Genomic DNA, 25345 nt, shown 5'->3' on the forward strand with positions numbered 1-25345 from the left:
TTTCCACAGAGCCAATATACCCTAAATTGTCAAAAGTAGTTTTGGTTCACATTATATAAACAATGGCCGAAAGCAAAGCGTCTTTGTTCTTGGCAATTTTCGTTGAAATTGCTGCGCCCCCTGGCGGTCGTTTTGGCTATTGCAAAAAGTGCCCCAAATGTGCCATAAACATACAGATCTCTCAAAATGCTACCTAGATCCATCAGCACAGAACAAAAACTAACAACAACAACAACAAAAGAAGTCGACGAACGGCAGGAAAATCAGCAGGAAAAGTAACGTGGAAATTGGGCTCCTTGAAGTCAGCTACAGGCCGCGCCTCCTGCTGTTTGGTGTGCCATTTCAGAACTAGTTCAGGCCAAGCCCAATAAATAGAAAGAATCATTCTTTTGTCAGCCAAGACTAATGGCCGGCTGAGCTGGTTCCATTTGCAGTTATTTGACTTCAAAGACAATCAGCGCTGATATTGTTGATAAGAGCTCTTTGCGTGTGTGCGTGTGTGTGCGTGTGTGTGGCAGCTGGTACATCCTTCGGCGCATTGCCAAACAACAGGGACTCGTGTTACGCGTCAACCGACACTTCACGGACAAAGGTTGCACAACTGCCGGCTGAAGTGGACCTCAGGTAGCCTAGAGGGGCTGGGTCGTTTCACGGTTTACCTAATTGGCAATCGATTCAATGCGCTGCCTACTGCTTTGGCAGTGGGCGTGGCGCGACTCGATGCGCGTCTCATTATGCAGGGTAGCGACGGCACGGCTGCTGATGGATTTGGCATATGCTGTAATTTATTATTGCATTTCGATTATACATATTTCATCAATCGAACATATGGTCGGAGGGGCGAGCAAAGCCCTTTCAGCGGTATATACCCTGTATTTTCTTAAGGGTTCATTCGGCTTTACCTTGACAGTGAACGGCATTGAACTGCAGCAGCAGCAGCAGCGCCACCAGAAGGGATATTTTTGGGCCCAGTATTTCGTGCTGTCCTGTTCTGCGCCTGCGCATTGCTATTTCCCAGTATTTTCAGCTTCAGCTGCATTTTAAACTCGTTTCGCAGTCGTCTTTTGGCCACCGAACAGTGAAGTTTTTCTTAAATCTCTACTTTTGCTTCCGCTGATTGTCTATTAATTGGCATTTGATTGTTAACACAATGTGATAATTGTGCTTGGATTTCCACTAGCAGCAGCAGCAGCAGCGCAGCAGCGCAGGAGTGCACAGGTGTGAATCATCAGTAAAAGTTTTCATTCATGAAAAGCCCAAGAAAAGGCTGGTGACAACAACAATTGTGAAAATCGATAAGTCAGTCGTAGTCGTAGTAAGGGGCGTGGATGGGGGCGCGTGTGGGCATGGCACTCGTCTGTCGCATGCTTTGCGTGCTTTGACTCAGGCACAGGCACGGCCTGAAATATATGTACGAATGGTTCTGGTTGAGGTTTCTGTTATAATATAAATCTATATATAAAATATATACATATATCATGTGAAATTATTAATAATTTTTTGCGACATACTCTAATCGATGTTACCCTCTCGTTCGCTCTCTCCTTGTCCAGGTCATAACGCCTCAGCGGCACGGGGATGAGTACATCTACAACTGTTTTCCTGGTACATTGTGTGGGGCAACGTCGCGTTCACCGAATCCGAATACGCAGCAGATCTACAGCAATCAGAACATCTATCAGAACCTAAGCATGATGATGGGCAACGGGTCGCTGGGCAACGGCAGCGAGTTCGAGACCTACGATATACCCAAGCCGGCGACGCCTGTGCAATTCAATTACGACGGGCCCGGCGGCCGAGCAGTGGGCGTGCGCACGCCCACGACGGGCTCGGCTTTGGGCGCACGCTTCGATTCGCTGAAGAGCGTCGAAGAGGAGTCCTACGATGTGCCACGCCCACTACTATCACAGCAACAGCAGCAGCAGCAGCAGCAGCAGCATACATTGACGCCCAGTAGCTCGGCGTCGTCTCTGCTAACCAGCGATAGCTTGTCCTTGAGCTTCTCCAGCTCGAATCGCAGCTCGCTGGCAAATATGCCCGACTACGATATACCGCGTCGTCATCCGCTGCCCGTGCGGCCAGTTCAGCGCCCGCTCGCCTCCGCCAGCCATGAGTTCTCTCTGCCGCCGCTGCAGGAGCAGACGAGCATCGTCAGCAATGCGAGCAATGCGAGCAGCGCGAGCAACGGCAGCCAGGTGAGCGCAGTGAAGGAGCTGCCCCTGGAACTGAACTCGGCGCTGGAAACGCTGGCCAAGCTGCAGTCGGAGACAACGATGGCCATCACGCGTCTGCTCAGCTTCGTGGTGCCGCACTGGCGCACGCCCGAGCAGCTGGAGAAGCACATAATGGAACTGAAGCTGGCGGCACTGCGTCTGCGCACAGCTCTGCACGATCTGACCGAGTTCGGTGAGGGAGCATTGGGTAATGCCCAGAACTCAGAGGATCGCAATTTGGCCCTGAAGCTGAGGCCTTTGGTGCGTGCGTTGCGCGATGCCAACAAGCTGATACAGGACTCCTCGGAGGCGCTCGACGGACAGGGCGGCTGGTCAGTGGAGCAGCTGGCGCGCAGCGATGACAAGCACGGCTGCCGGCCGCCCGATAGCCTGGATCAGCTGATCGCCTGCGCCCAGACACTCACCGAGGACGTGCGCTCCACCACCAGCTTCATCCAGGGCAATGCCTCGCTGCTGTTCAAGCGACAGCTGCCGGCGGATCAACTACTCAACAGCCAGAATGGTGGCGAGAGCCACGTTGCTGGTGGGCGGGGCAGTGCCGAGTGGCTGGAGGACTACGACTATGTGGCCTTCGAGTCCAAGGATGCGGCGGCCAAGAAGAATCAAGCACTGAGAGACGCTATACCCGCCGGAATGAAAACCCAATTCGATTGCGCTTTGAAGATCGCCGAGTCCACAGCCATGGGCAACGCGCCAACGGTGCCGACCACGCCCACAGCCAGCGTGCCCCAGCCCAATAGGTCACCGGAGCTGACGGACAAGGATAAGAAGGTGGTGCGCTACTACGCTCAACAGATTTCCACGCACATGGCGAATCTCCTGCGTGCCATTGACTCCTTCTTGGAGACCGTCGAGAAGAATCAACCGCCGAAGTATTTCATAGCCTATGGCAAGTTTGTGGTCGTCAGTGCCCACAACCTGGTGACCATTGGCGACAATGTGCATCGCAATATCTCCAAGGAGGCGCTGCGCGAGAAAATCCTCCTTTGCACCAATGCCCTGTCGGACGCATTGAAGACTTGCGTGCTGAAGTCGAAGAAGGCAGCGGCGCACTTTCCAAGCGGCAGTGCGGTTCAGGAAATGGTCGATTCGGTGGTGCACATCAATAGCTTGGCGCGTGAACTGAAAACCGTTATGCTGCAGGCCGTCAAACTGTCGGCGGCCGATGGATCCTAAAGAGGCGAGCGCGACTAGGCTTACAAAGTCTTCCAGGCTGGCAGCTGGCAAATGTTCCTTACGGCTTATCGGAATTGGCATATCCCAGCACGCATCGATACTCGATATATGATTTGCATTGTGATATTTTCAGAAAATGCACAGAGCTACACCCAGATCGTTGCCACGATCTCCCCATATATATTATTTATATATATACGGCTACATTCATATGTATATATAATACGATTAATACATACATATTGAACTACGATTACGATTACGACTTAAGTTATATTTATTTTTAGCTTGTAGGTTTTATTTTTAATTGAGGTCTCTGTATATAGCGATTATAATTGTAGTTTACGTTTTTTGTACATTTGTATTTCAAGTGTTGTATCAGTGAAGCATTTCAGCAGATCTATTTTGTGAATGTATATCGTAGAAATTGCTTTAATGCATTTACATTTGCATAACTATAATCGATCATAATTAGCATACATGCATACATATATATCTATATCCATACATAGTCAAAATCTGTAAGATTTGCAATGAACATTTTCGTTTGTGCAAGGCAATAGTCAGCAATATACATGAAAAATTACGCATTAGCCATACCAACTACTGTATTTAATAAATAATAATATCAACGCGATCAAGAGTAAGCACGACTATAAAGTAATAATAATAAAAAACAATATATATTATAAATCACTTGGATTTTTTATTGCGCAGAAAAGAATGCTGAAATCTCATTCAAATTTAAAATTAACTGAAAACTATTATTTGGGTATCAGTCGATGAAAGCGCGCAAAATATCGATACACCCACAAAAATTATTCGAATACATATAAAGTTGGTAAAGCTGCAGTGTAGTAAATATGCGCCCCTGTAAAAACAATTTTGAGTCAATGTAAATTTGTATATAAAAAATTTCAAATTTTGCTTATGGCTCCCAGCAACTTGTGCTTCTTCTTTCGTCTTGTCATTCATTCGTCATCATTTTCATCGAAAGCACTGAGCAGTCTTTGGTCAGTGTCGAAAGTGATCTAAGCAACTATCGATAGCTCAAACGATATGAACGACAGACACTTCTTTTGTTGGGATTTTTTTCAATTCGATTCCGTGCAAAGAGGATAACAAGATACATACATTGCACAAAGTTGATTGAGTTACCGTGCAGATATATCAGACTTTAAGCCTAACAAGCTCGACTTGAGTTTATATTTTTGGCGGCAGGAAAGAAGCTCTTCTTCTTGATTTTTGTCGTTTATACCACTAGTGCGTATTTGGATCTAATAAGTATTAAACCTAATAAGAGATTTGATCGCTGCTGTGCACTGTTTGGCTGGAGTAGGGCCATCATGCACTGCATTTGTTGCAAATGTGGCATGCGCGATACTGAAAACATCAACTCAACAATATGCTTGACCAATTCTGGATCTCGCGAGTATCATTGCTTTTGTTGTGCTCAGCCGCCACGCAAAAAATGCATCAATTGTAATATGTGGCATGACCTTGAGCCTATGGAAACACATGGTCCCTGCATTAGCGGAGCGCTGCATGTATTTGTTTACTCGGAGCCGTGGCCACCGTTTCCAAATACCACGCCCCTGCTTCCGCTGCGTGCCATGCCCATTGAGGAGGGCAATCATATGAATATACACGAGTCGCCGGTCCAGTCGAAGCATAGGCATTGTGATGAGGAGCCACAGTCGCACGAGCTTTTGGAGCAGAGCAACAACAGTCATTCGGATAATGAGACTATAAATCTTATTGATGACGATGAGCCGATGAGCGAAGAGCAGCAACCAATAGAAGACACCGCCGATGTCGATATCAAGCCAAAATTAAAACCGCTCTGGGTATCCATAGCAGATATACAGCGATGGACGCACTGCTATCGCTGTGGCCTGGTACGCATAAAGAGAAGTGGCTGGCTACGGCATGCCCAGTTGTGTGCTCAAGATTCTAAATACGCGTCGAGAAAGTTCTTCATATATCTGCATTCAAAGGCGTGGTGTGGTGCTCTGGTTCACGACATCTTTTGGGAGAAGCACAGCAATCCCGAGAATGGAACATGTTCCATTTGCCGGCGAAGGTATCGTCGTTATGCATTACATATATGTACATAATTCAAGTGTTGGTTTATCTTTATAGCCGGTGGAATAACGTGCCTTTGCCTTATCAGCCAAAGCCGCCTCCCCGTAAGAACGGGGCCACATTGGAGAAGCAACGACGCAGTCGAATGATTAAGCAACGTAAGAAACGCAGGCAAACGATTACCAATGAAACGGACCAACCATTGCGAATTGTTAACTGTAACTTGTAACGTTAAGCAGTTGGGCAGTTTAACTGCCGTTTAGCATACCAAATTTCCACTACGTGGAGTACTTTTAGCAACTGCAACCAAATGTGCATTATGCAAGCTTTGCAGCATACTTAAATATGTGAACTAATTCAAAAAAGATATTAACTAACATTTAAGAAAAACCTTATACGTAACGTTGTCAATTATGAAGTTTAAGAATGAAGATTCATATACGTTATATGCCATACATAATACCTATATACACCATAACTACAAACAAATATGTATGCATAGATATTGCTATGTTACCATATAAGCTAAATAAAACTTATGGTATGGTATAGATATACAATGATGTGATCAGTGGAATTTCAGAGATTCATTTTCTACACATTCTTGGCGCAGCGAAATCCCAAATTGCCGGCCGAACTGTCTTCGGTGTTTTGGGAGCGTGCAGCGCAACGATAGCGATAGCAATAGGACTTGTGGCACAGGTAGGATCCGCCCTTCTTCACCCGATTGGGACTTGGACTGGTGTCGCCGGCCTGCCACAGATCCGCGGTCCATTCCCAGACGTTGCCGACAATATTATATAGATCGTAGTTGTTTTGACGGAATTGATCAACGGGGCAAGTGAATGGATAGCCATCCTCCTCGGTGTTGCCATCGGGAAAGTCACCTTGCCATATGTTCAGCCAGTGTCTGTCCTTGGGCATAAGTTTATTGCCCCAGGGAAAGAGCTTCCGCTGCTTGCCGCCACGGCAAGCAACCTCCCACTCTGCTTCACTAGGCAACCTTTTGCCCGCCCATTCACAATAGGCAACAGCATCGCGCCAGCTAACATGCACAACTGGGTGATGCTCCAGGCCTAGAAAGGAAATCAGTCATATAGTGTTTTCTGTCGGTGGAAAACCAACCTTCTAGATTGCTGTCTATGCCATTGGGACGACGCCAGCTAACGCCGCTGACTTTGTACCACCAGACCGCATTGGCAACACGGTAATCCTTCAACTCTTCTTGCTGCTCTGGCTTGAGCAGTGTCTTGAATATGAAGCTATCGCCAAATCGTTCCGCCTCGGTCGTATAGTTTGTAGCTTCCACGAATTTAGCGAAATTCGCATTCGACACTTCGTATTTATCCAAATAGAAATCATTTAACTTTACCAGACGCTCTGGCGATTCGTGATCAGCCATAAAATGAGGCTCATCTGTACCAATATACTGACTTCCACCTGGTATGAGGGACATTCCCTCAATTTCCTCCTCTGTCTCCTCGGGGTAATAGTCTCGATAGTGTTTGTTTTTATTGCGCGCCTGTTGCTGGCACACCTGTTGCGCCGGCTGCTCATCAACTGGTTCCGCAACGCGAGCATCTCTGTCTAACTTGTTGCATCCGCAGTCGGCATTGACTTGGTGGCTAAAAATTGCCAACAAAACAAATGCAGTTTTTAATTTGCCCATTCTTATTGTTTTTATAGCCGCAGTCGCACAGCTGAGTGGCAGGGCTGCAATAAACAGAAGATTCAATCGATAGTTAATCGATAGCTAATTCCAGCTTCAATTCAAATATATACCGCAATCTGAATACACTCAAATGGGAGAGTATGATCATTAAAGTTTTGGATCATAAATATACACTTTATTAATAACACAAATATGGCGTTACTGGCTATTGTTGTTAGTTCATATTAAACTATGCTTTATGAAATGTTTTCAACTGCTGCACGAATCCGGCGTTCGGTTGTATACAAGGCCGCCACGATTTGACCAGATTGTATGCCTCCTCAAAGCGCATGTCCCGTCGCTTCATCAAATAGCCAATGACCACCGATGCAGAACGTGATACACCAGCATTGCAATGGACCAGGACACAGCCCTTCGCTGCCCGCGCATCTTCTATAAAGTCAATAGCGACGGGCAACACGTACTGCAGGATGTTGGTCTCGGGCACATCGAGGCAGGGCAAATGCTTGCACTTAAGTGTGGGCGGCAATTCGACATTGGGTGTTTCAATGCCTACGCTTAAGATGTGCGTTAGATTGTACTTCAATACGTTCTCTGAGCTGACGGCGTCCTGAGACCCCAAGTAGAGAAATTCACTTAGGATGCACGCAGGAACTGCATCAGGCTTTGAGTCGACGACGAAGCCATATTGGCGTGCCTCTAGTTGTTCCGGAGGATCTTCGTCGGTGGAGGATCTGCGCCGTTCGACATAACGGGCGCCGGTGGCTGTGGTTACAATCGTGGTGGTTGGCCTTAGATTGGCCAAACGCTTTTGCAGTTCATAGAGCAAAATCATTTTAAGCAATCGTTTCGTCTGGAAGCTCAAAGGCCGTATCTCTATAGTGAACACGGCACAAGTAAAGACCGCACGCAGGTGCAATTTGTATGCGATGATCCCAGCTGTGCTTGGATGGAATCGTTAGCATTTGGTAGATGCACCGTTCGTCGATTCGACCCTCGGCCAGCGCCAGCAGCGTGCCCACAATGCGTCGCACTTGTTTGTACAGAAAGGACTTGGCCTTGATCTCTATGTCCCAATAGTCGTAGTTTTCTGTTGCCAACGTTGCGTTTGGGCCCAATGCAAGGCTTCGACCAGGACGAATATTGATCTCATCGATTTTGCGCACTGTGAACATGGGATGATCCCGGCTGGGACTCTTTTGTCTACTGACGCTCATAAATGTGCGATAGTCGTGGACTCCAATGAGCATGCGCGAGGCGGCAATTAAGCGCTCAATATCGAAATTGTTGTTTCTGGAAAGAGCGGAATCTCAACCGGGTTGCACTTGAATAACTAACAAGTTTCTTACTGCAGAAAGTAGCACCTGTCCCACTCCTCAACGGGTAAAAATGCTTCGAAGGCTCTGTTCCTTAAGCTACTGCTCTTCGCATCTGGCAGGAGGGTTGTTTTCTGCTTCGACACCGCAATGCGGTACAAATAGGTGCGTCCAATGGCGTGGTACCGACAATGGAAGGTATCTGCCACACGCTGGGTGCTCAGCACACGTATGGGCAGGCTCTGTTTGTCCAGGGTACGATTGAGCACGCCCGTCAATATCGTCGTATCATAGCATTTGCCATCATTGCGTTCCAAATCGACGTGAACAGTCGAGTGCAGGGCGTGTACGCCGGCATCTGTGCTAAATATAGATCGCATTACAAATCACTGTTGAATATAATTTAATTATGTACCTACCGACTGGACAGCACGGTTTGGATCTCGTTGACGGGACGAAAAACGCGCAATGCTAACTCTAAGCAACCTTGTACTGAATTCGTATCTAGACGCGATTCTTCCAACTTGTTTATCGTCTTTTGAATACCACTGTGCGTTCATTTGGATATTATACACATTCTGTTTCATCTTTCCAGAGTACTTACCGAAATCTCGTGCCAATGTAAGAAATGTTGAGTAAATACCTATGCATTGTTGCAATCGGAAAGACGGAAAACATATGCTTTGCTATCGATTCATCGTTTCATGGCCAGTTCAGCTGTTATCATATGTTTTTTTTTTGGTGCGATAGACAGTAGTTGAAATGCTCTCATAAGAACGAACACGACTAGTCGATAGTTGAAACTGAGAGACATCGTAGTACTCGTCAGATATCGATATTTACGCCTTGTCAGTTTTTTAACCTGAATTAAAGCGAAAAAAGGGCAGACGTGCAAACCATTCGGCTGACCGGCTAACATTTTCATACTCGTACAGATCAATTGTTGTCAATATAACATCAGGATCAGGCCGACAATGACGAACTACGTTGATTATACCCGAGCTGAGGAGACCGAGGTCAATTGCTGGATTCGGTTCGGCCTGCGCCTTGGTGTTAGCGCTGCACTACATCCCTTTGAATACTCAAAGACGCTGATACAGATTGGGTATGAGCCCATAGCCGCGAGACCGGGCAAGTCCTTGATGGGCAAACCCATTATGGTCTTGCCAAACATATTTCAATACGGTAAGTAAATCGCATAACACTTGTCACCGGCCGGCATTTCAAATTGCACTTCGGTCTCTGCTCTCTCTCTTATATCACAAAATCATAGCTGGTCATATCAAGAGGGTGGATGGCTTTTACGGATGTTATCGCGGTCTGGCCCCCAAATTGGTTGGGTCCGTCTTGAGCATGGTTGTTAGTGAGCGTTTTGCGGAGAAGCTGGAACTATCCCAACGTGAAGATAAGGACGAGTCCGAGCTGACCGAGGAGGAGAAGTGAGTATAGCTCTACACTTTACAATGAATTGAATATCGTCATTATTCTTCCTCTTCTTGCTTGCCAGCTATATGCAATTCAAGTACAATCTGAAGCGCGACATTGTATTGACGGTCAGCGGGATTATTGTGTCACATCCTTTCCATGTGATTTCCTTGCGCATGATGGCACAGTTTGTGGGTCGCGAGACTCTATACAACTCAATATTGGGCTCGATTCGCGAAATCTGGAGGACCGAAGGCATACTGGGCTTCTTTTCTGGCCTGATCCCCAAACTGCTGTGCGACGTAGCCTGCCTAGTGCTATCCAGCTCCACAGTTTACGTTGTGAACAAATACTTCATCAAGGACAAGCTCACTCGACAGTACAATGCGGGCTTCATGCAGTTCCTGTTCTCTAGTCTACTGTACCCACTGCAAGTAGTCTCGACATGCTCCGCAGTCAGTGGCTCACGCCTTATGGCCGGCCAACCGCCAATAATGCCTAGCTACCGAAACTGGGTGGACTGTTGGAATGACTTGCAGGGTCGCAAAGAGCTGAAACGCGGCAGCTCCCTCTTCTGGCGGTATGTAGAATTCAGCAAGCAGTTAAGATTCATGCTGACATTACTCTCTCCCTCCTTGGTGTCTGATTTTAGCTCGCAATTATCGACAAATACACCAATCATGGCAACTGCCTTTGCCCCACTGCCCAAATTGTCCCGCTACCAATAGATGAACCAATAGATGCGGCATACGGCTACAACCACAATGGGAAGGGCCGGAACTACCATCTACCGAGAGAGTCGCGTCTGCCTGACAAGACATAAATGCATTTCTTTCTCCGTTGCAATAATTCTGCATAAAAGTAAATCACTAAAAGTAATCACTATGTTTTACGATCATCGCATAACGAGCAACATTATATTTCTTTTCCTTGTTGGCATCCAATGCCTTTCCAAAGAATCATGTCTGCGATGAGCCTTTCAGATTATTTTAATTAAGTAGCCAGCGTCTAGCTCTTGTTACTATTTTGATTAAGAACAATTGTAAAATTAAAAACATTTTGAGCAAATTATATCATATATGTATATAGAAATAGATCTCAGAAATCTAGGGGCCGCCTGTAATGCTAGAGACTAACTTGTGTGCGAGCACCGAAGAGGAAAGCCAATATACTTTCCAACGCATTGAATAACACGACATAATTATAGTCTCTGAGATCCTGTCAAAGCTTCTTGTAGATGTTGGTTAATTTGAATTAATTTAAAAGCAATTTGACTTACAAGATGTTATTTTCTCTGCTTGCGCGAAAACGAGTTGTCCGATACGAAAAGTACCTACTACTACTACTACAGTATATATAAAGACTTCGACTGCCTCTCATTATGCAATTTCAATTAAAATATGGGCAGGCGAGCCTGTCTCGTCGTCGGCAACGCGTTTCTCCTACATGACTCGATGCTGCGATTTTTAGGCTGGATCTAGTTTACGTTGCCATTGGCGGGCAGGACTTCACTAGATGTTGTTGTTGTTGTTGGCTGACATTGGCATTGACTGCATAAGTTAATAGATTGCGAACTGGTTGGGGAATTGGAAACTACAAATTTCTGCAGCTAGCCCGCATTGTTTGCCGCACTTGCCACCGTTTAGTCATGGTAAAATTCATCTAGCTCTCAGCAAATGTGTCCAAATTGAGATAAAGCGACAATTTCAATCAAAGGCAACAACTGGCGACAGCAGCAGCAGCAGCAGCAACGACAACAACAACAACATGCCAACAACTAAACCAGCAGCAACAACAACAGCAGACGGCGCAATTGATGCACTTGACTGCACCATACTCTGTCATCGAGTAGAGTAGAGCATACTTGCACTCGTAAACAACTGAGCATATGAATTTGCTCTTTGATAAAAGCATTTATAGAAGCTATGACTGCAGAATACTCTGTTAAGAACAAGAGGGGCATATTCGCACTTTAAAGGAACTGTCCCTGATAGCCCTGAACAAGGAGTAGAAGTATTTATGAATATAAATGTAGATTTATCAATTGCTTAAGGCATATCAGCTTTCAATTCAAATTCATTCGAATCTCATACAAGCCTACGTTCAGCCATATACCTTACTTCATGCTTTGAACAGAGCATAACAACAACAACAAGTGGCAACAGCAGCAGCTACAACAGCAACAACAACGATAGCAGCAGCGGCAGCGACAGCGGCAGCAACTCATTCAGTTCATAAAGTTGGCCAACTTCATTCAGTCTGCAACGTGAGTTTCAGCCGAACAGACGTGAGCGCGATCTCAGCCAAAGCAATAACAGCAGCAACAGCAACATAAAGCACGACAACAGCAGCAGCAGCAGCAGCAACAGCGACAGCAGCAGCAACAACTCGTTGCAAGCTGGGCGCGTCCCACGGGCAGGCAGTCAATCAAAACCGAGTTGAGCTAATAAAAAGTGCTAATTGTGTGTGCTTAACTATTGTGAATAAGTGTGCAAGCGTCTAGAAAAACACAAACAGCAACAACAACAGCAACATACCCTAAAACAACAACAACAACAATAGGCGTATATATGTATTTTCTTTTTGGTGCGGCAGCGAAATCGTATTTGCATTTCTCTCTCGCCTCAGATTAATAACTTTTTGTGTGCTTCTTTCTGAAGAGAGAAGCGAAGAGGAAGCCCCAAATCGCAGATTAAATTGGTTCGAGCCCAGTTCGATAAACGTATTTTTCATCGCATTGTTGTGGGGCTTTCGGGCCGGCTCATTGTTGTACAGCTGGAGATGAAGTCGACCGTCTTATTGTTGTTGGCCCCAACATAAATTTGAATAATCGAACATCTAAATGCAAATATTAGAAATCTATTCGCTGAGACGCACAACTAAAAAGTAATTTATAATCAAAATCAAAATAAAAAGCCGCAAGCAGCAAAAGTGACCTGAAAGCTAATAGATTTATCTACTAAAGCTATATCTGCATATACTTGTATAGATCGTGAATAAAGCTTATTCAATTTTTGGGTAAGTTTTTGTGTGATATGCATATATACATATACATATACAAAGAACTGTATGCTACATATTAAAACTTATATGGATAACAGTTTATTTTTTATTTGTCTGCAAAATTTTTAATTAAAAGTTTAAAATAAAGGGAATATCAAATAGAAAGTTTACAAAGTATGAACTTACCTTGAAATCAATAAAAAAGTAAAATGAGAATCGAATCGAATTCCCTTTGTAGCGCACCTAAATAGTTTTCGTCAATATCGACAAAGGTCTATATAAGTTATTTGATGTATATATATTGTGGATCGCCACTGTCGCTGGCATTCAATACTAATTGCATTCGATCGTAGTGCCACAGATAGCGCGCAAATCCAGTCTCGATATGAGAAATTCGCCCAAACAACTTAATAGCCTGTGGTCCGCACGATTCGCACTCGACTCGGCTCGAGTCGACTCGACTCTTTGCATCGCAGCTATTAAATAATTAATGGCCAGCGATGCAAAAACCAGCAAAACAAAAATCTGAAACAAAAGAAATGCTTGTTACATGTCGTGGAGTGCCGAGTGGAGTGGAGCCGAGTGGAGTGGAGTGGAGTGGAGTGGAGTGTGGATATTGGTGCATGCCTGCTGCTGCATTATTTACGGCCTGCTTAGCCAGCCGCTTGCCGTAACTCTGGCGAATTCTCATTAGTGCGGGCAACGGAGTCATAAAACCAGAACCCGAGAGCATGTGCTCGGCTTTGTCTAGAAGTGGAGCTCGTCGGCCATGGATCATCTTTTGATTGATTTGCCGCTCATCTGTAGAAAGTTCAACTGTCAATTTGCTTGCCAATTACATAAAGCCCCATTCAACCGGCTCCCAATAAACTGTAGTCCCAACCACCGTTATGAAACGAAGCAGAAATTTAACTAAAATAGAAACTATTTTCACTCTTGTCGTCTAGGTCGTTAGCTAACGTGTTTATAGAGCAAAGGGCAGACTAGACCGTCATCCAATTGGCAAGTGAAACAAGTTAGTAGGGCACTCGTAGTGGGAGTCTAAAAGGTCAATGGAAAACCCTTAATCTATACATATGTTTATTTCTTATAATTCTACATCATTCGTATCTTCTTTCCGAATAAACTAGACTTTTAGCTTTATTTATTGCACAATCAATCAATAGAAAGAATAGTTTAGTGTTTTTTTTTTGTGACTTTTATTTATTATACTCTAAGTGGGCTAGTCCCTGCCCACTTTGTGGGTGGCCAGGGGCTTGTCGACGCGCACCACGCGCTCGGCCACATTCAGATAGGCCTCGTACTCGACGGTGTCGGGCGTGGTGTCGTAGTGGTAGTGGCCGCCCCAGTTGCTGAAGGAGAAGGAGTGGAAGTGCTGGAGACGCAGATCGAGGTCGTGCTCCTTGGTGACCAGCGTGCCCAGGGCGTTCAGCTGGGCGGGCATCTCGTAGAACTTGAGCCACTGGTTGAGCTGCTCATCGGTGTGAATGGGCGTCGCGCTGAAGTCGCGCATCACGTGCTGGTGGACGGCGCCCTTCCTAATCACGAATATGCCACCCAGTCCGACCACTCGGTCCCCGTAGTGCTGCTCGAGACCCTGGCGTATGCACTCAATGAAGTTGAGCTCGCCCTTGCGCTGCTTGGCGCTGATCTTCAGCACGGGCCCAGGCTCACCCCGGCTCAGATACAGATTCAGCAGCAGGGCACAGCGCGGCTCCGAGCTCGGAATGCGCTCCAGCACGCACTCCTCCTGCTCGCCGCGCACCGTGGCCGTGTAGCTGCCATTGGTCAGCTTGTCGGCGGCGCTGACCGACAGATTGTAGATGCCCTCGCAGTTGGAGCTGCGTATGGGGTAGGGTCCAGCGCCGGCGCCAATGGCGAATATCTTTCCAGCACCCTGTATGCGGCGCGTTATCTCCGTGATATTATACAGCTTCTCCCGTTGCACCTGGGGCAGCAAATACGGCGGACCGCCCACCTCCAGCAGCGTTGCTTTGCCGCCCAGCCCGGACTCGACCAGCCCAAACTCCTTGGCCTTCAGATCGGGGCAGGCGCCCACCTCAACAGAGGCGCTGACAAAGTTTTTGCGCAGAGCACCCTGTATGACTGAGAGAGGGAGAGAACAAGAGAGTGTTGAGCGTTGAGTGTTGAGTGTTGACACTGGCAAAAGCTTTATCTTGCCCTCAATCAAGACAACGCAAAAAAGCTAAACCAAAAGCTCTCCAGCTGACATTCACATTTGTTTTTGTGCTTAGAATGAATAGCAGAGATAGTGTGAGAGAGACAGAGAGAGAGGGGAGTGAACAGTCATTTAAGTGATGTACTTGAAATACCCTTACCTGAGTTGATTTGCCTAAAGAGATATGCGTTTGAGATTTTGTATACTTTTTTATGTGAGCTTTAACTGTTGACAATAATTTATTGCATTCCCTCCAATTATGAGCTAAGCGCAATGTTTATCAGTTTATCAGCTGAGAATTGTGATCATATGTCAGGCTTATGATGTTTGAAAAGATGTAAAATATCGCCATAATTCAGCTCTTCACTTCTGTTCTTATTTTTTAAGGACTGTACGTATACACACACATGTATATATAAATATATATAGTATAAAATTTAGCATATATTAAATGTATTCTAATCACACACAATCTGCCTAAGCTCTTAGATCGAGCTTCGCTCAGTCATTTGCTTCCACACATCACATAGTATTTTCCCAGCCAGTCGGCTAGGCCTCTCGCTATACTTTATAAGAACACGCAAAGAGAACGCCTCAACGAAAAAGAAAAAACCGGCTATGGAAAGTTCGGCACAGTTTGTGAAGGTCATTTAATGTGTTGCTGCTGCGTTTCACTCTGCTGCAGCATTTTACTGCTGCTGCTGCTGCTGCTGCTCATGCTACTGTTCGCCCTCTTTAAATTTACCTGGCTGCAGCTCCTCCAGTGTGGGCACATGCAGTGGCTTCTCCTCGAAGAGCAACTGGGCCGTGTTCAGCTGGCTCTGGCTCATGTTTCCTATTTGCTGGCGCTCGTTAAAGTCGCGACTTGATCGATGTTGCTTGGAAGTGCGACTGAGTAGCCGCAACTGCGCACAGCTCGCCTTTGGGTTGGCTTGTCCTATAGTTAACATTGCCCGCTCATACAGGGTGACCCGTTCGATGATAAGATAAACCGCATTTCGTAGATTTTCCACAAACATGTTTGATTAGCACCTAAATATTCTTTTCTTTTGGACACTGCAGGCACAGGCGGACAGACACGCCGTAAGCTCATGTTTTCGCTCTTGGTTCTATGGCTCGGGAGACGGTACATTTAGTGGTACAGTAGTCATTTGTCTTGGGGGCTAGCATACGGGACAATAACTATATAGTTTATACATTAATCATTTCATCTCGAATTGACAAGGTTTTCAAGAGCAGCATTACACAAAGATTTTAGATTTACTTTGGGGAATCCAGACTACTACTTCCCTATCAAAAAGTCAACAAACTATTTAATCAGCTTTATTTTCAGGCAGTTTAGAAATTCTGTTGCACTTTCAGTGAAAACTTCAGCTAAGAAAGATGATAACACTTAACCTGTATCCATATTATTTCAATGATATTTTGTAGCCCAATCTAAATGGTTTTGATTATAGAGAAAGAAACTGAGCAGCTTTGGAAAACCTGATATTTGTATTCACTAGACTTCTATTCTACCTAATTTTATGCGCCTTTTGAGCCCACACGACGTTTTTGTTTATTTTTATTTGGATGTCTTTCAACCTACCCTACGAATAATTTCCACGCGCCCGATAACTTTCCCCTTCTGTATATTTTGTCACAGCCGTTAAAACTGGAAACCAGTTTCAGATTTGATTGCGACTCGACTTCTGCATTCTAGTTTACATATTCGAAAGGCTTTTGTGTGAAAAACCATAAAAGATAATACATAAATACAAGCATGGACAAAAGATTCGTTTGGACCAAATGTATTTTTGGCATTATACAAATTAGTCCATTTCTCCACGGAGTACAGTTAGAAGAGAATGCTCGCTCGGGGCGTCGGCTCATTCATTAATGAAATTCTGCACCGAGCAAAGCAGTCTTTACTGTACTGTACAGTTAGGGCTCTGTGGCCTTTACAGTCCACTCAATAGGCCTCTCTATGGAGTCACTACTGTACTGTACGCGGTATACACACAAGTGATAAGAACTGTTTGCGCACACCCTTGGGGCTTAGCTCTCATCTGCGATAGTGCAGCCACAGAGATAGTTGGGGCTCGCCGCAGACCTGAGCTATTGTCACATTTGGCAGCCCAGCACTTGGTCGCAGTTCCAGATAAGGCTTGCCCTGGTCTCCCCCCGGCAATTGGGACAAATTGAAGTGTTGCCTGGGTGTTAGGTTGATGAATGCTGCAAGATGCTGACCCGAGCATATGATTGACCCGCTCTCGACCCACATATCAGCAGTGCTTCTACTGTGTCCCCATTAGCTGACGGATCGCCTTTGAGAAGAATTCTGCGACACTCACTACACTGCGCGAAAAGCTGGGCTCAATGCCAGAACATGATGGACATGCCATTCAAGCAGCTATTAGAGCTAATTAAAAGCGTTTTCAATACAGCAATTTGCAGCTGAGCCATGTCTAGACCTGATTGCCGAATAGAACCTGCTGCCGGTTTTCGCTGCGTGTACGCCATTGACGCATCTAATCACACTGGCCATGTCCATGTCCATGTTCATGTCCAAAGAGATTATTACCAAAAGTGGTCCGAGCAGCCTCTCAGTCCATCACACAGATTGTTGATCATAATTACGCGAAGAGGCAGCTGGCGGCAGGCGGCAGGCGGTAGGCGGTAGCTCTTCAATTCTCAATTGAGAACATTTGCCAAGGATTGCCTTCTATGCAGCAGGCTGAGCTCATTGTGCTCCGGCGTCGACCTCAATAGGCGTCTTCAAACGAGCTCGAGCGACCCAATTCCAGAGGCCCATGCGCAGAAGTTGGTCGTTCACTTCACTTTTGCGCTTTTTTACCGCACCAACTGGTTACGAACTATGTCGACAACCACACACACACACACACATGCATACACATATACAAAGAACATTCAGTGATCATTCTATTTGTTGATTAATCGCCATCCATGTTCCTGTCACATTAGGCAATGCTTGACAACGGAGCAACACAATCGTAATGGGCAATCGCAGTGGGGCACAGAGACCGCCTGCCGGGGTTGGCGCTGGCTACGAGGGCAGCTCCCAGTTCAATACGCGCCGTCGCTATCAGCAGCACAAGCGGGAGTACTGCCTGCAGGATGAGTTTCGCTCGAAGACTCTGCCCGCACGCTATGCACAGAACGAGGCCAAGGCTAATGAGGAGCATCTTGGCTCGAGCAGCTGTCTGGGCACTGGCAATGCGTCGCAGGGCGGCGAGACGTCGCGCATGCTCTTTCTGCTCTACCTAATACATCGCACCTGGAACGTGGTCACGAGGTAAATAGTCATGAAGCTCCGCTAACCACCTAGTACTGATTGCATTCTCCCTCTGCAGTCGTTCGACCACCCAGAAAGCATCACCTGTGGAAGCACAGCAGCGTTCACGTCGAGCTGACGAGGAGTGCTCCATTGGCATGACAGACATGGATGCCTCCTCCTACTGCTCGCAGTACTCGAGCTGTAGCTGCAGCTACTGCTACGAGGATGCACTGGATAAGCGCACCAATGCGGACAGCTCGAATGCAGATGAATATTCTCTCGACTCCATTTACGACAACGGCAAATACTTGGGTTACAGGTGAGCTAAACCAAAACAAATTCGAGTTACCGCCGGCACAGCGTTCATAGCAAGCAGCTTGCGTCAGCTAGCAACTGCAAAGAAGTGTTGCCTACCTTCAGGCTGCCTGTGTAAATAACTAAATAACTGCACTGCTTATGTGAGTAGAAGTGAACTGCTTGGCAGTTGGGATTCAAACACATTGAACTTTTTTATAGTATAATCATTTATTCAAGTTTTGGGTTATCAAGCTTAGAAGCAGTCGTTGATGGAAGGCAGAGCACCGTTGCAGAACTTCCAGGTGGACCAGGCAGTCCAGCCCTGCTGGCTGAGGATCTTCTGGGCGCAACGGACGGAGTTGGTGATGTCATCGGTCAACAGGGCGTTGCAGCTGAGGTGGCACTCGTTGTAGGAGAAGCGACCGTTGGCAGGCTGGCACCAGTAGTAGTTGTTGATCTGGAAGATGCCGTAGTCGTTGGAGCCGTTGTAGTTCTCGGGGCCAACAACGCCGGTGCGGTAGGAGCTCTCGTGCTCGGCAATGCAAGCCCAACGGGCCAGCTGGTCACGGGGAACGCCCAAGTTGGACATCTCACGAGCCAGGGAGCAACGGTCCAGGGTGCGACCGAAAGCGGGGGCGGCCAAAGCCAGAGCGAGCAGAACGATGAAAGCCTTCATGATTTTACTTCAGTAAACTGATGTCGAGCTATGGAAATGTTTTCCTTTTTATAGGCGAAAACTTATCTTAGTCTGAGCCGCTATCGTTATCAGAAGTGCGCCTAAGATAGCTCTTATTAATGACATGCAAGTTTCGTTTACTTTCTATCTGAACTAGACAATCGACAGAGTATTGGTATTTGATAAGCGGATTGAAAATCCCCTCAAATTTGAATAGGCCAATTGAGTGCACTTGACATTATATAATCTTTGGCTGAGCTGCTTGGCGTATTTTCAATTTCTATATTGGGCATCCTCCTAAGAATTTTTTATAAGTGCATAATAAAAATAGAAACTTTCTATCATAAAATGTGCCACAGTTAAGAGCTTCATCTTAACGTCTAGCATATCAGCGAAAGTATTGCACCTTCAAGTGGCTAAGAATCGGTTAATCAAAATCAAAGCTCTTGCATGTGCTTATGACACTGCAGTTATGTTATCGCGTCTGCACAGTAAATATTATTCAAAATGTCAGTGTGATCAAACTTAGATAAATTCAAAAGGTTGCTTTAATTTCGCTATAATCAATTCGCAATTCGCAAACTACTTTAGATAGCAACTCCACAGAGATAATAATTCCTATAAAATGGAAAGCATTTCCATAGCTCGACATCAGTTTACTGTAGTAAATCATGAAGGCTTTCATTGTTTTGGTTGCTCTGGCTTTGGCCGCCCCCGCTTTCGGTCGCACCCTGGACCGTTGCTCCCTGGCTCGTGAGATGTCCAACTTGGGCGTTCCCCGTGACCAGCTGGCCCGTTGGGCTTGCATTGCCGAGCACGAGAGCTCCTACCGCACCGGCGTTGTTGGCCCCGAGAACTACAACGGGTCCAACGACTACGGCATCTTCCAGATCAACAACTACTACTGGTGCCAGCCTGCCAACGGTCGCTTCTCCTACAACGAGTGCCACCTCAGCTGCAACGCCCTGTTGACCGATGACATCACCAACTCCGTCCGTTGCGCCCAGAAGATCCTCAGCCAGCAGGGCTGGACTGCCTGGTCCACCTGGAAGTTCTGCAACGGTGCTCTGCCGTCCATCAACGATTGCTTCTAAATTGATCACAATTGATATTTGAATAAAAAGAGAAAAAGAGTATAAGCTGAAATTGGTCTGTTTTGATATACTCTTATATACGCACAGAGCGTCTTATACAACAGCTCACGAGCACTTGAAACGAGTTGAGAAAGTTAAGCCAGCCGAGCGCCAAGCGCTGAGAGTCGAAAGCCGAAGTAGAAGTCAACGCGCATCGGAGCTCAGTTTACGGTTGCTCGGGCTCGGCTCAGCTGCCTCAGTCGGTGCGTGACTTCGAAGCGAAACGGACGTGTTTGTGGTGTGTGGCGCAGCCAACGAGCGAGCGTCTTCGACAAATAACTGTGCTTAGCTTAGTCAAAAATAGACGAACGATGGCTTTGCTAGCCGTGCCTCAGGTCTAACAAAGTGCATTCGTCAAATACAATTGAGTGTTTGGGCAAAGGTTCTGATTGGCTGGGAATGTTGTTAATTGGACAACAGCCACGGCTGCATCCACCTTCACTCGACGAGCCTTGTTACGTGTCGCCGACGTGATTACGCGAGATATATTTACTTATGATCACATATTGACGTATATGTGTTTGTGTATTTATGGACAGTTGTGCGTTCTCGTGAGAAACGAGTTTATATTGGTTGGAAAAGTGCCGTCTCCATACCGTTCACTATACCCACGCTGCCCTCTCCCTCTATCTATCTCTCTCGCACTCCTTCGGCATTTCGAGCGCGCGAGCTGATTGCATTCTAACGGTAAAACGAGTACGACTCTGACAACTGGCCCCGGCTTGGCCTGTGCTGTGCAGTGCTATGCTGTGCTGTGTTGTTGTTATTCTTATAGCCTATTGCAGCATCTACAGCAAACAGCAACAACAGCAACAGCAACAACAACAATTGCAACCGTAACTAAGTAGCATAAGAAGTTTTGCGCGTTCGCTTTGTGCTAATCTTCTCAATTTATGTTTCTTGTTCTTCGATGACGCTGCAAAGTGCACGAAAGCCAACTTCTCCAATCACAAAACAAATACATGCATACCTGAAGAGCGTAAGTGTGCATGTGTGTGCGTGCGTGTGAGTGTAGACTTTTTGAGTACATTGTGTGTGTTGAATTGGCCCAATTTGGATTCGTGTCATTTTGCTCGCATTTGCTCCAAATTGGATTTCGTTTTTGGCCTAGAAGTGTGAACGGAATAAAGCTAAACGAGGTAAGAGAACAACACCCCACAGCCCCACAGCCCCATTGCCCCCTTATTCTCCATACACTCTCTCAGTGGTCAGCTCGGCATGCAGCTTGGTTGCCCATGACCTCGCATTGTTCTCCGGCTGCTGTGCGGTTCTGGCTGGCTGATACGCCCACCGCCTAATCTACATCTTATGCATACATACATACATATATGCTAATAGGGCTCGACTTTCTCATCACGGCTCACTCACGGCAAATCCTCTCGAGCGCGGCTTCGTGTGGGCAGCCCTGGCATTGAGCTGCCAACGGTTTTTTGTTGTTTTTGTGTTTGTTTTTTTTCTCTCTTTTATTTTGGTTGCGTTTGATAGAACCACTTGAGAGACAACGACGGCTCGTTAGGCCGTCGATGCTATAAAAATATTGTGGCCATATAAATTGCTGCGTGTGTGTCGAGCTAAAATACCAAAAAGGAATGAAATAATAATGCTCGATTGTGATATACTCTGTAATTTTCATTTTGCTTTCCTTAATAGGTGTAAACTCAATTTAACCATTATCTAATCTTTCCAGATATATACGTGCATGTCATCTACAGATTATGTATATTCTGTGTAAAAGCTTAGTACTGTTCTTAACACTTTTTCTGTAATCCTATAGACCCGGAAAATGTGGAGATACTTACTTTCTTTCTCTCTACTAAGCCGTTCTTTCCTCTACTAAATAAACTCACCCTACGCACTTCAGTAGATTATTTCTATCTGTAACATCCGTACATAGCAGCACAGTATACTCTATTCCGATTACTACGGGGTATACAAAGCGTATGTACACATATAAGACAAATTACTATTAACAGTACTCGAAAGCGGCAAAAAGTGCAATTCCATTTGATGAAAAATTGAATTGGCGACGGCACGCTTCGAGCCAAGTCACACACAAGATCCCCCCGTGCCGCTCACCATGCGCTGGGTAGCCCCAGTTATAGTCGCTAACAATGCCACTTGCCACACAGACCGAGCCAAGTGTAAGACAAACAATGAAAGAAATATCAGTGGGCAGCAACAGGCACAACTCATACAACTCGTACAACTCATGCAGGTCTACGGTTAGACGAAAAGTGTTCCGGTCTGATTTAACAATTGTTAATAATAAATAGCTTATGCATTGGACACGCTCCAGCTGGACAGTTGGGCGTCACACGCAATCAAACGGCCCAAACATTCGAGCCACACAAAAAGACTTTCGGCTAAGACCCGAAAACAAAGAAAAGAAATTTCCTTTTGTGTTCGGACGTGAAATTCTTGCTGAAGTTAGGGTATACTGCGCAGTCGGTTAGGAAATTATAGCTCAATCATAGACAATGGACAGTTGTTGGACACCTGACAAATGAGGCAATTGTTGATTGAGTAACCGCAATTCGCCTTAAGTTGCTCTTTATGCGGCTTAAGCAATGGGCTCTGCTTGCCCCATAGACCTTAGCCGAGCGGGTATACTGAAGTCGGGCTGAATATGGCTAACCAGTGACATATGAATATTTGTGAATGCCTATTATACCATAATATATATTCACTATATAATAGATGTATGAGTTTTACGAAAATGGATATATAGACTAATCAGGGCGAGAGCGAGTTAGTTAGCTACCTTTTGAATATGTTTACAGGGTATCTGGCCGCAGTGTCAGCCTCTCACTTGCTGCTAGCCACAAAGCTAATTGAACTAAATGGAACTGGTGCAAAGCATTTGGTATAGTTGAGGTGTTCAAAGCAGCAGCAGCGATCGTCAGTTGATTGGGCTTAAAGGCCAGCTGTCCACACACAAAATAGACAACGGAGCCAAGCTAACAATTTGCATTAAGTAAACCCAGTTAGGTTACGTCTGGCAAGATGTGCACAGCCTGGGGCCATTGTGGAGCTATCAAAAGTGAGTAAATACAGGCCTAGGCCTATCACTCACAGCCATTTGAGTTGAGACAAATTAAACAAGCAACAATATATCCATTAGGATATGAAATAGATCACACTGAAAGAGCACGAGTTTCCAGACAGGTTTGCAGTCGAGTTAGGCTTTTGATAGATGGAAGAGGAACTATGATTGTGCCTGTAGCTTAATGATTTTATGACAGAAGTTTCTTTGATGCTGATTTGATTTGATTATTATTAATCAAAATATAAACTGGACTTAACACACAAAACGTGAGTAGGTCATCCGCAGAGACATTTCAATAGCCTCGCAGTTCTATCATCAGCTTCGCTTTCGCCTTGCCACACCTGTTAATATTCGGGCTGCAGCTGTTGCAAAGAGAGCACACTTACAATATATCATTGCTGGATTATCTAGATTTGGCACACAAGTTAGAGTTCTTAGTCGATGGCTTTTATAGAAGTGTGTTAAAAATAGCTTAAATAGCCTTCTCCCATATACTCCGTATATATCTTCAGCTCCTAGTTGAACAGAATTTTCTTCTAGACATTGATTGGTAGACAAATCTGATTGTGACAGACAGGAAAATTGCATTTGGTGTTGTTTTTGGTCACTTTCTCCACAATTTACGAATCAGCCAATCTTTGACCAGAGGCGCCAATGGAGATTATAATTCCCAATAGTCTTATAATTGTGCGCATATCGTGCTCCAGCCCTGGGCGATTGTCAATCAACATCACGCTAGCCGCGACTCATCTAATGAATACGGCATTGTTAAAGCCAACAGAGTATTGGGGTTACCTTCGACATATGCATATATGTCTTTATCTCTCTCCATATACATATATCCATTCATTGATCGGCGGAACATGCGGAACTGCTACTGCAAAAAATACAAAATATAAATATATAAATAAATCTTTGGATTAATTGTTTAATATTTTACTATGAATTAAATGCGTTGTCGCTGTATTTCCACCACAAAAACTACAAATATATACACCTGTTCAACTGGTTTTCGGACACTATTGATGCCTCGAGCGGTCATAATTAATATGTTTTGGGTTGGCCCATAAATTGGTGTTGAGCCGCCGTCATTTCTGCTCGAACACCTACCAAGGCTTCGAGTTTACTTTCTATAAGACACAAGCGATTGGTGGACCGGAAAAATGAGCAAAAATTCACGATTCAAAGGTTAAATAAATTGATTTTTAATTATATTCAAAATTCCAATATGATAAACAAACAAATTCTCTGTCGAAAGTTATAGTCAAAAGATAGAAGCAGTTTTATTTGAACGCGGTTTTTATTGAACTTTTAATTTCTTTTATCCAACAAGTGATCAGTTTAGAAGCAATCGTTGATGGAAGGCAGAGCACCGTTGCAGAACTTCCAGGTGGACCATGCGGTCCAGCCCTGCTGGCGCTGGATCTTCTGGGCGCAACGGACGGAGTTGGTGATGTCATCGGTCAAGAGGGCGTTGCAGCTGAGGTGGCACTCGTTGTAGGAGAAGCGACCGTTGGCAGGCTGGCACCAGTAGTAGTTGTTGATCTGGAAGATGCCGTAGTCGTTGGAGCCGTTGTAGTTCTCGGGGCCAACAACGCCGGTGCGGTAGGAGCTCTCGTGCTCGGCAATGCAAGCCCACTTGTTCAGCTGGTCACGGGGAACGCCCAAGTTGGCCATCTCGCGGGCCAGGGAGCAACGGTTCATGGTGCGACCGAAAGCGGGGGCGGCAAAAGCCAGAGCGAGCAGAACGATGAAAGCCTTCATGCTAACAATTTCTAGTAAACTGATGAGGAACAACTAGAAGCCTTGCCCTTTTATAGTGCATG

General features: G+C 45.7%; 12 protein-coding genes across 14 annotated transcripts in view; 5 read left to right on the plus strand and 7 right to left on the minus strand.

Annotated features, from left to right (window-relative positions):
* p130CAS (Serine_rich_CAS and FAT-like_CAS_C domain-containing protein p130CAS) overlaps positions 1–4103 on the plus strand; it is a 40041-nt gene extending 35938 nt beyond the window's left edge. For both annotated transcript variants that reach the window (XM_018100936.3, XM_018100937.3), the window contains exon 4: positions 1554–4103. In XM_018100936.3, coding sequence (XP_017956425.2) covers positions 1554–3410 — 1857 coding nt within the window. In that variant the 3' untranslated portion in view covers positions 3411–4103. The remainder of the gene's footprint in view (positions 1–1553) is intronic.
* The window catches only part of RecQ4 (RecQ4 helicase), a 76192-nt gene that overhangs the window by 16169 nt on the left and 34678 nt on the right, over positions 1–25345 (minus strand). The gene's annotated exons all lie outside the window — the stretch shown is intronic.
* On the plus strand, positions 4508–6055 carry LOC108650355 (uncharacterized). The gene is made up of 2 exons (XM_018099471.3): positions 4508–5493; positions 5553–6055. The coding sequence occupies exons 1-2, from the start codon at positions 4757–4759 to the stop codon at positions 5722–5724; spliced, it is 909 nt and encodes a 302-aa protein (XP_017954960.1). The 5' UTR covers positions 4508–4756; the 3' UTR covers positions 5725–6055.
* Positions 5896–7220, minus strand: LOC108651338 (formylglycine-generating enzyme). Its single transcript, XM_018100942.3, has 2 exons — positions 6621–7220; positions 5896–6571 (listed from the first exon to the last, which is right to left on the minus strand). Exons 1-2 carry the CDS (start codon positions 7162–7164, stop codon positions 6090–6092), a joined length of 1026 nt encoding a protein of 341 aa, XP_017956431.1. The 5' UTR covers positions 7165–7220; the 3' UTR covers positions 5896–6089.
* Positions 7319–8002, minus strand: Mkp (MAP kinase-specific phosphatase). Its single transcript, XM_018100946.3, has one exon. It carries the CDS (start codon positions 8000–8002, stop codon positions 7397–7399), a length of 606 nt encoding a protein of 201 aa, XP_017956435.1. The 3' UTR covers positions 7319–7396.
* On the minus strand, positions 7867–9214 carry LOC108651339 (tRNA pseudouridine synthase-like 1). The gene is made up of 4 exons (XM_018100943.3): positions 9088–9214; positions 8903–9031; positions 8517–8846; positions 7867–8460 (listed from the first exon to the last, which is right to left on the minus strand). The coding sequence occupies exons 1-4, from the start codon at positions 9159–9161 to the stop codon at positions 8004–8006; spliced, it is 990 nt and encodes a 329-aa protein (XP_017956432.1). The 5' UTR covers positions 9162–9214; the 3' UTR covers positions 7867–8003.
* Positions 9286–10977, plus strand: Mtch (Mitochondrial carrier homolog 1). Its single transcript, XM_018100944.3, has 4 exons — positions 9286–9668; positions 9757–9922; positions 9991–10488; positions 10561–10977. The coding sequence occupies exons 1-4, from the start codon at positions 9458–9460 to the stop codon at positions 10634–10636; spliced, it is 951 nt and encodes a 316-aa protein (XP_017956433.1). The 5' UTR covers positions 9286–9457; the 3' UTR covers positions 10637–10977.
* The window catches only part of mwh (multiple wing hairs), a 31491-nt gene continuing 18390 nt past the window's right edge, over positions 12245–25345 (plus strand). Inside the window, exons 1-3 of one of the 2 annotated variants that reach the window (XM_018100929.3) lie at positions 12245–12926; positions 18055–18385; positions 18444–18686. In XM_018100929.3, coding sequence (XP_017956418.1) covers positions 18087–18385; positions 18444–18686 — 542 coding nt within the window. In that variant the 5' untranslated portion in view covers positions 12245–12926; positions 18055–18086. Of the gene's footprint in view, positions 12927–18054; positions 18386–18443; positions 18687–20652; positions 21613–25345 lie in introns of those variants that run through there. The other variant, XM_018100932.3, reaches the window with a different exon arrangement.
* Positions 14087–16070, minus strand: LOC108651336 (beta-keto L-gulonate decarboxylase). Its single transcript, XM_018100940.3, has 2 exons — positions 15836–16070; positions 14087–15017 (listed from the first exon to the last, which is right to left on the minus strand). Exons 1-2 carry the CDS (start codon positions 16038–16040, stop codon positions 14134–14136), a joined length of 1089 nt encoding a protein of 362 aa, XP_017956429.3. The 5' UTR covers positions 16041–16070; the 3' UTR covers positions 14087–14133.
* LOC108651346 (lysozyme D) lies at positions 18874–19368 on the minus strand. The gene has a single exon (XM_030385891.2). It carries the CDS (start codon positions 19338–19340, stop codon positions 18918–18920), a length of 423 nt encoding a protein of 140 aa, XP_030241751.1. The 5' UTR covers positions 19341–19368; the 3' UTR covers positions 18874–18917.
* LysB (Lysozyme B) lies at positions 19982–20479 on the plus strand. Its single transcript, XM_030385888.2, has one exon. It carries the CDS (start codon positions 20012–20014, stop codon positions 20432–20434), a length of 423 nt encoding a protein of 140 aa, XP_030241748.1. The 5' UTR covers positions 19982–20011; the 3' UTR covers positions 20435–20479.
* LOC108650073 (lysozyme A/C) lies at positions 24778–25315 on the minus strand. The gene has a single exon (XM_030385892.2). The coding sequence runs from the start codon at positions 25281–25283 to the stop codon at positions 24861–24863; it is 423 nt and encodes a 140-aa protein (XP_030241752.2). The 5' UTR covers positions 25284–25315; the 3' UTR covers positions 24778–24860.

Source organism: Drosophila navojoa, chromosome 4, assembly GCF_054131105.1.
Source record: "Drosophila navojoa isolate 15081-1374.11 chromosome 4, UAZ_NAV_1.0, whole genome shotgun sequence".
Taxonomy (NCBI): domain Eukaryota; kingdom Metazoa; phylum Arthropoda; class Insecta; order Diptera; family Drosophilidae; genus Drosophila; species Drosophila navojoa.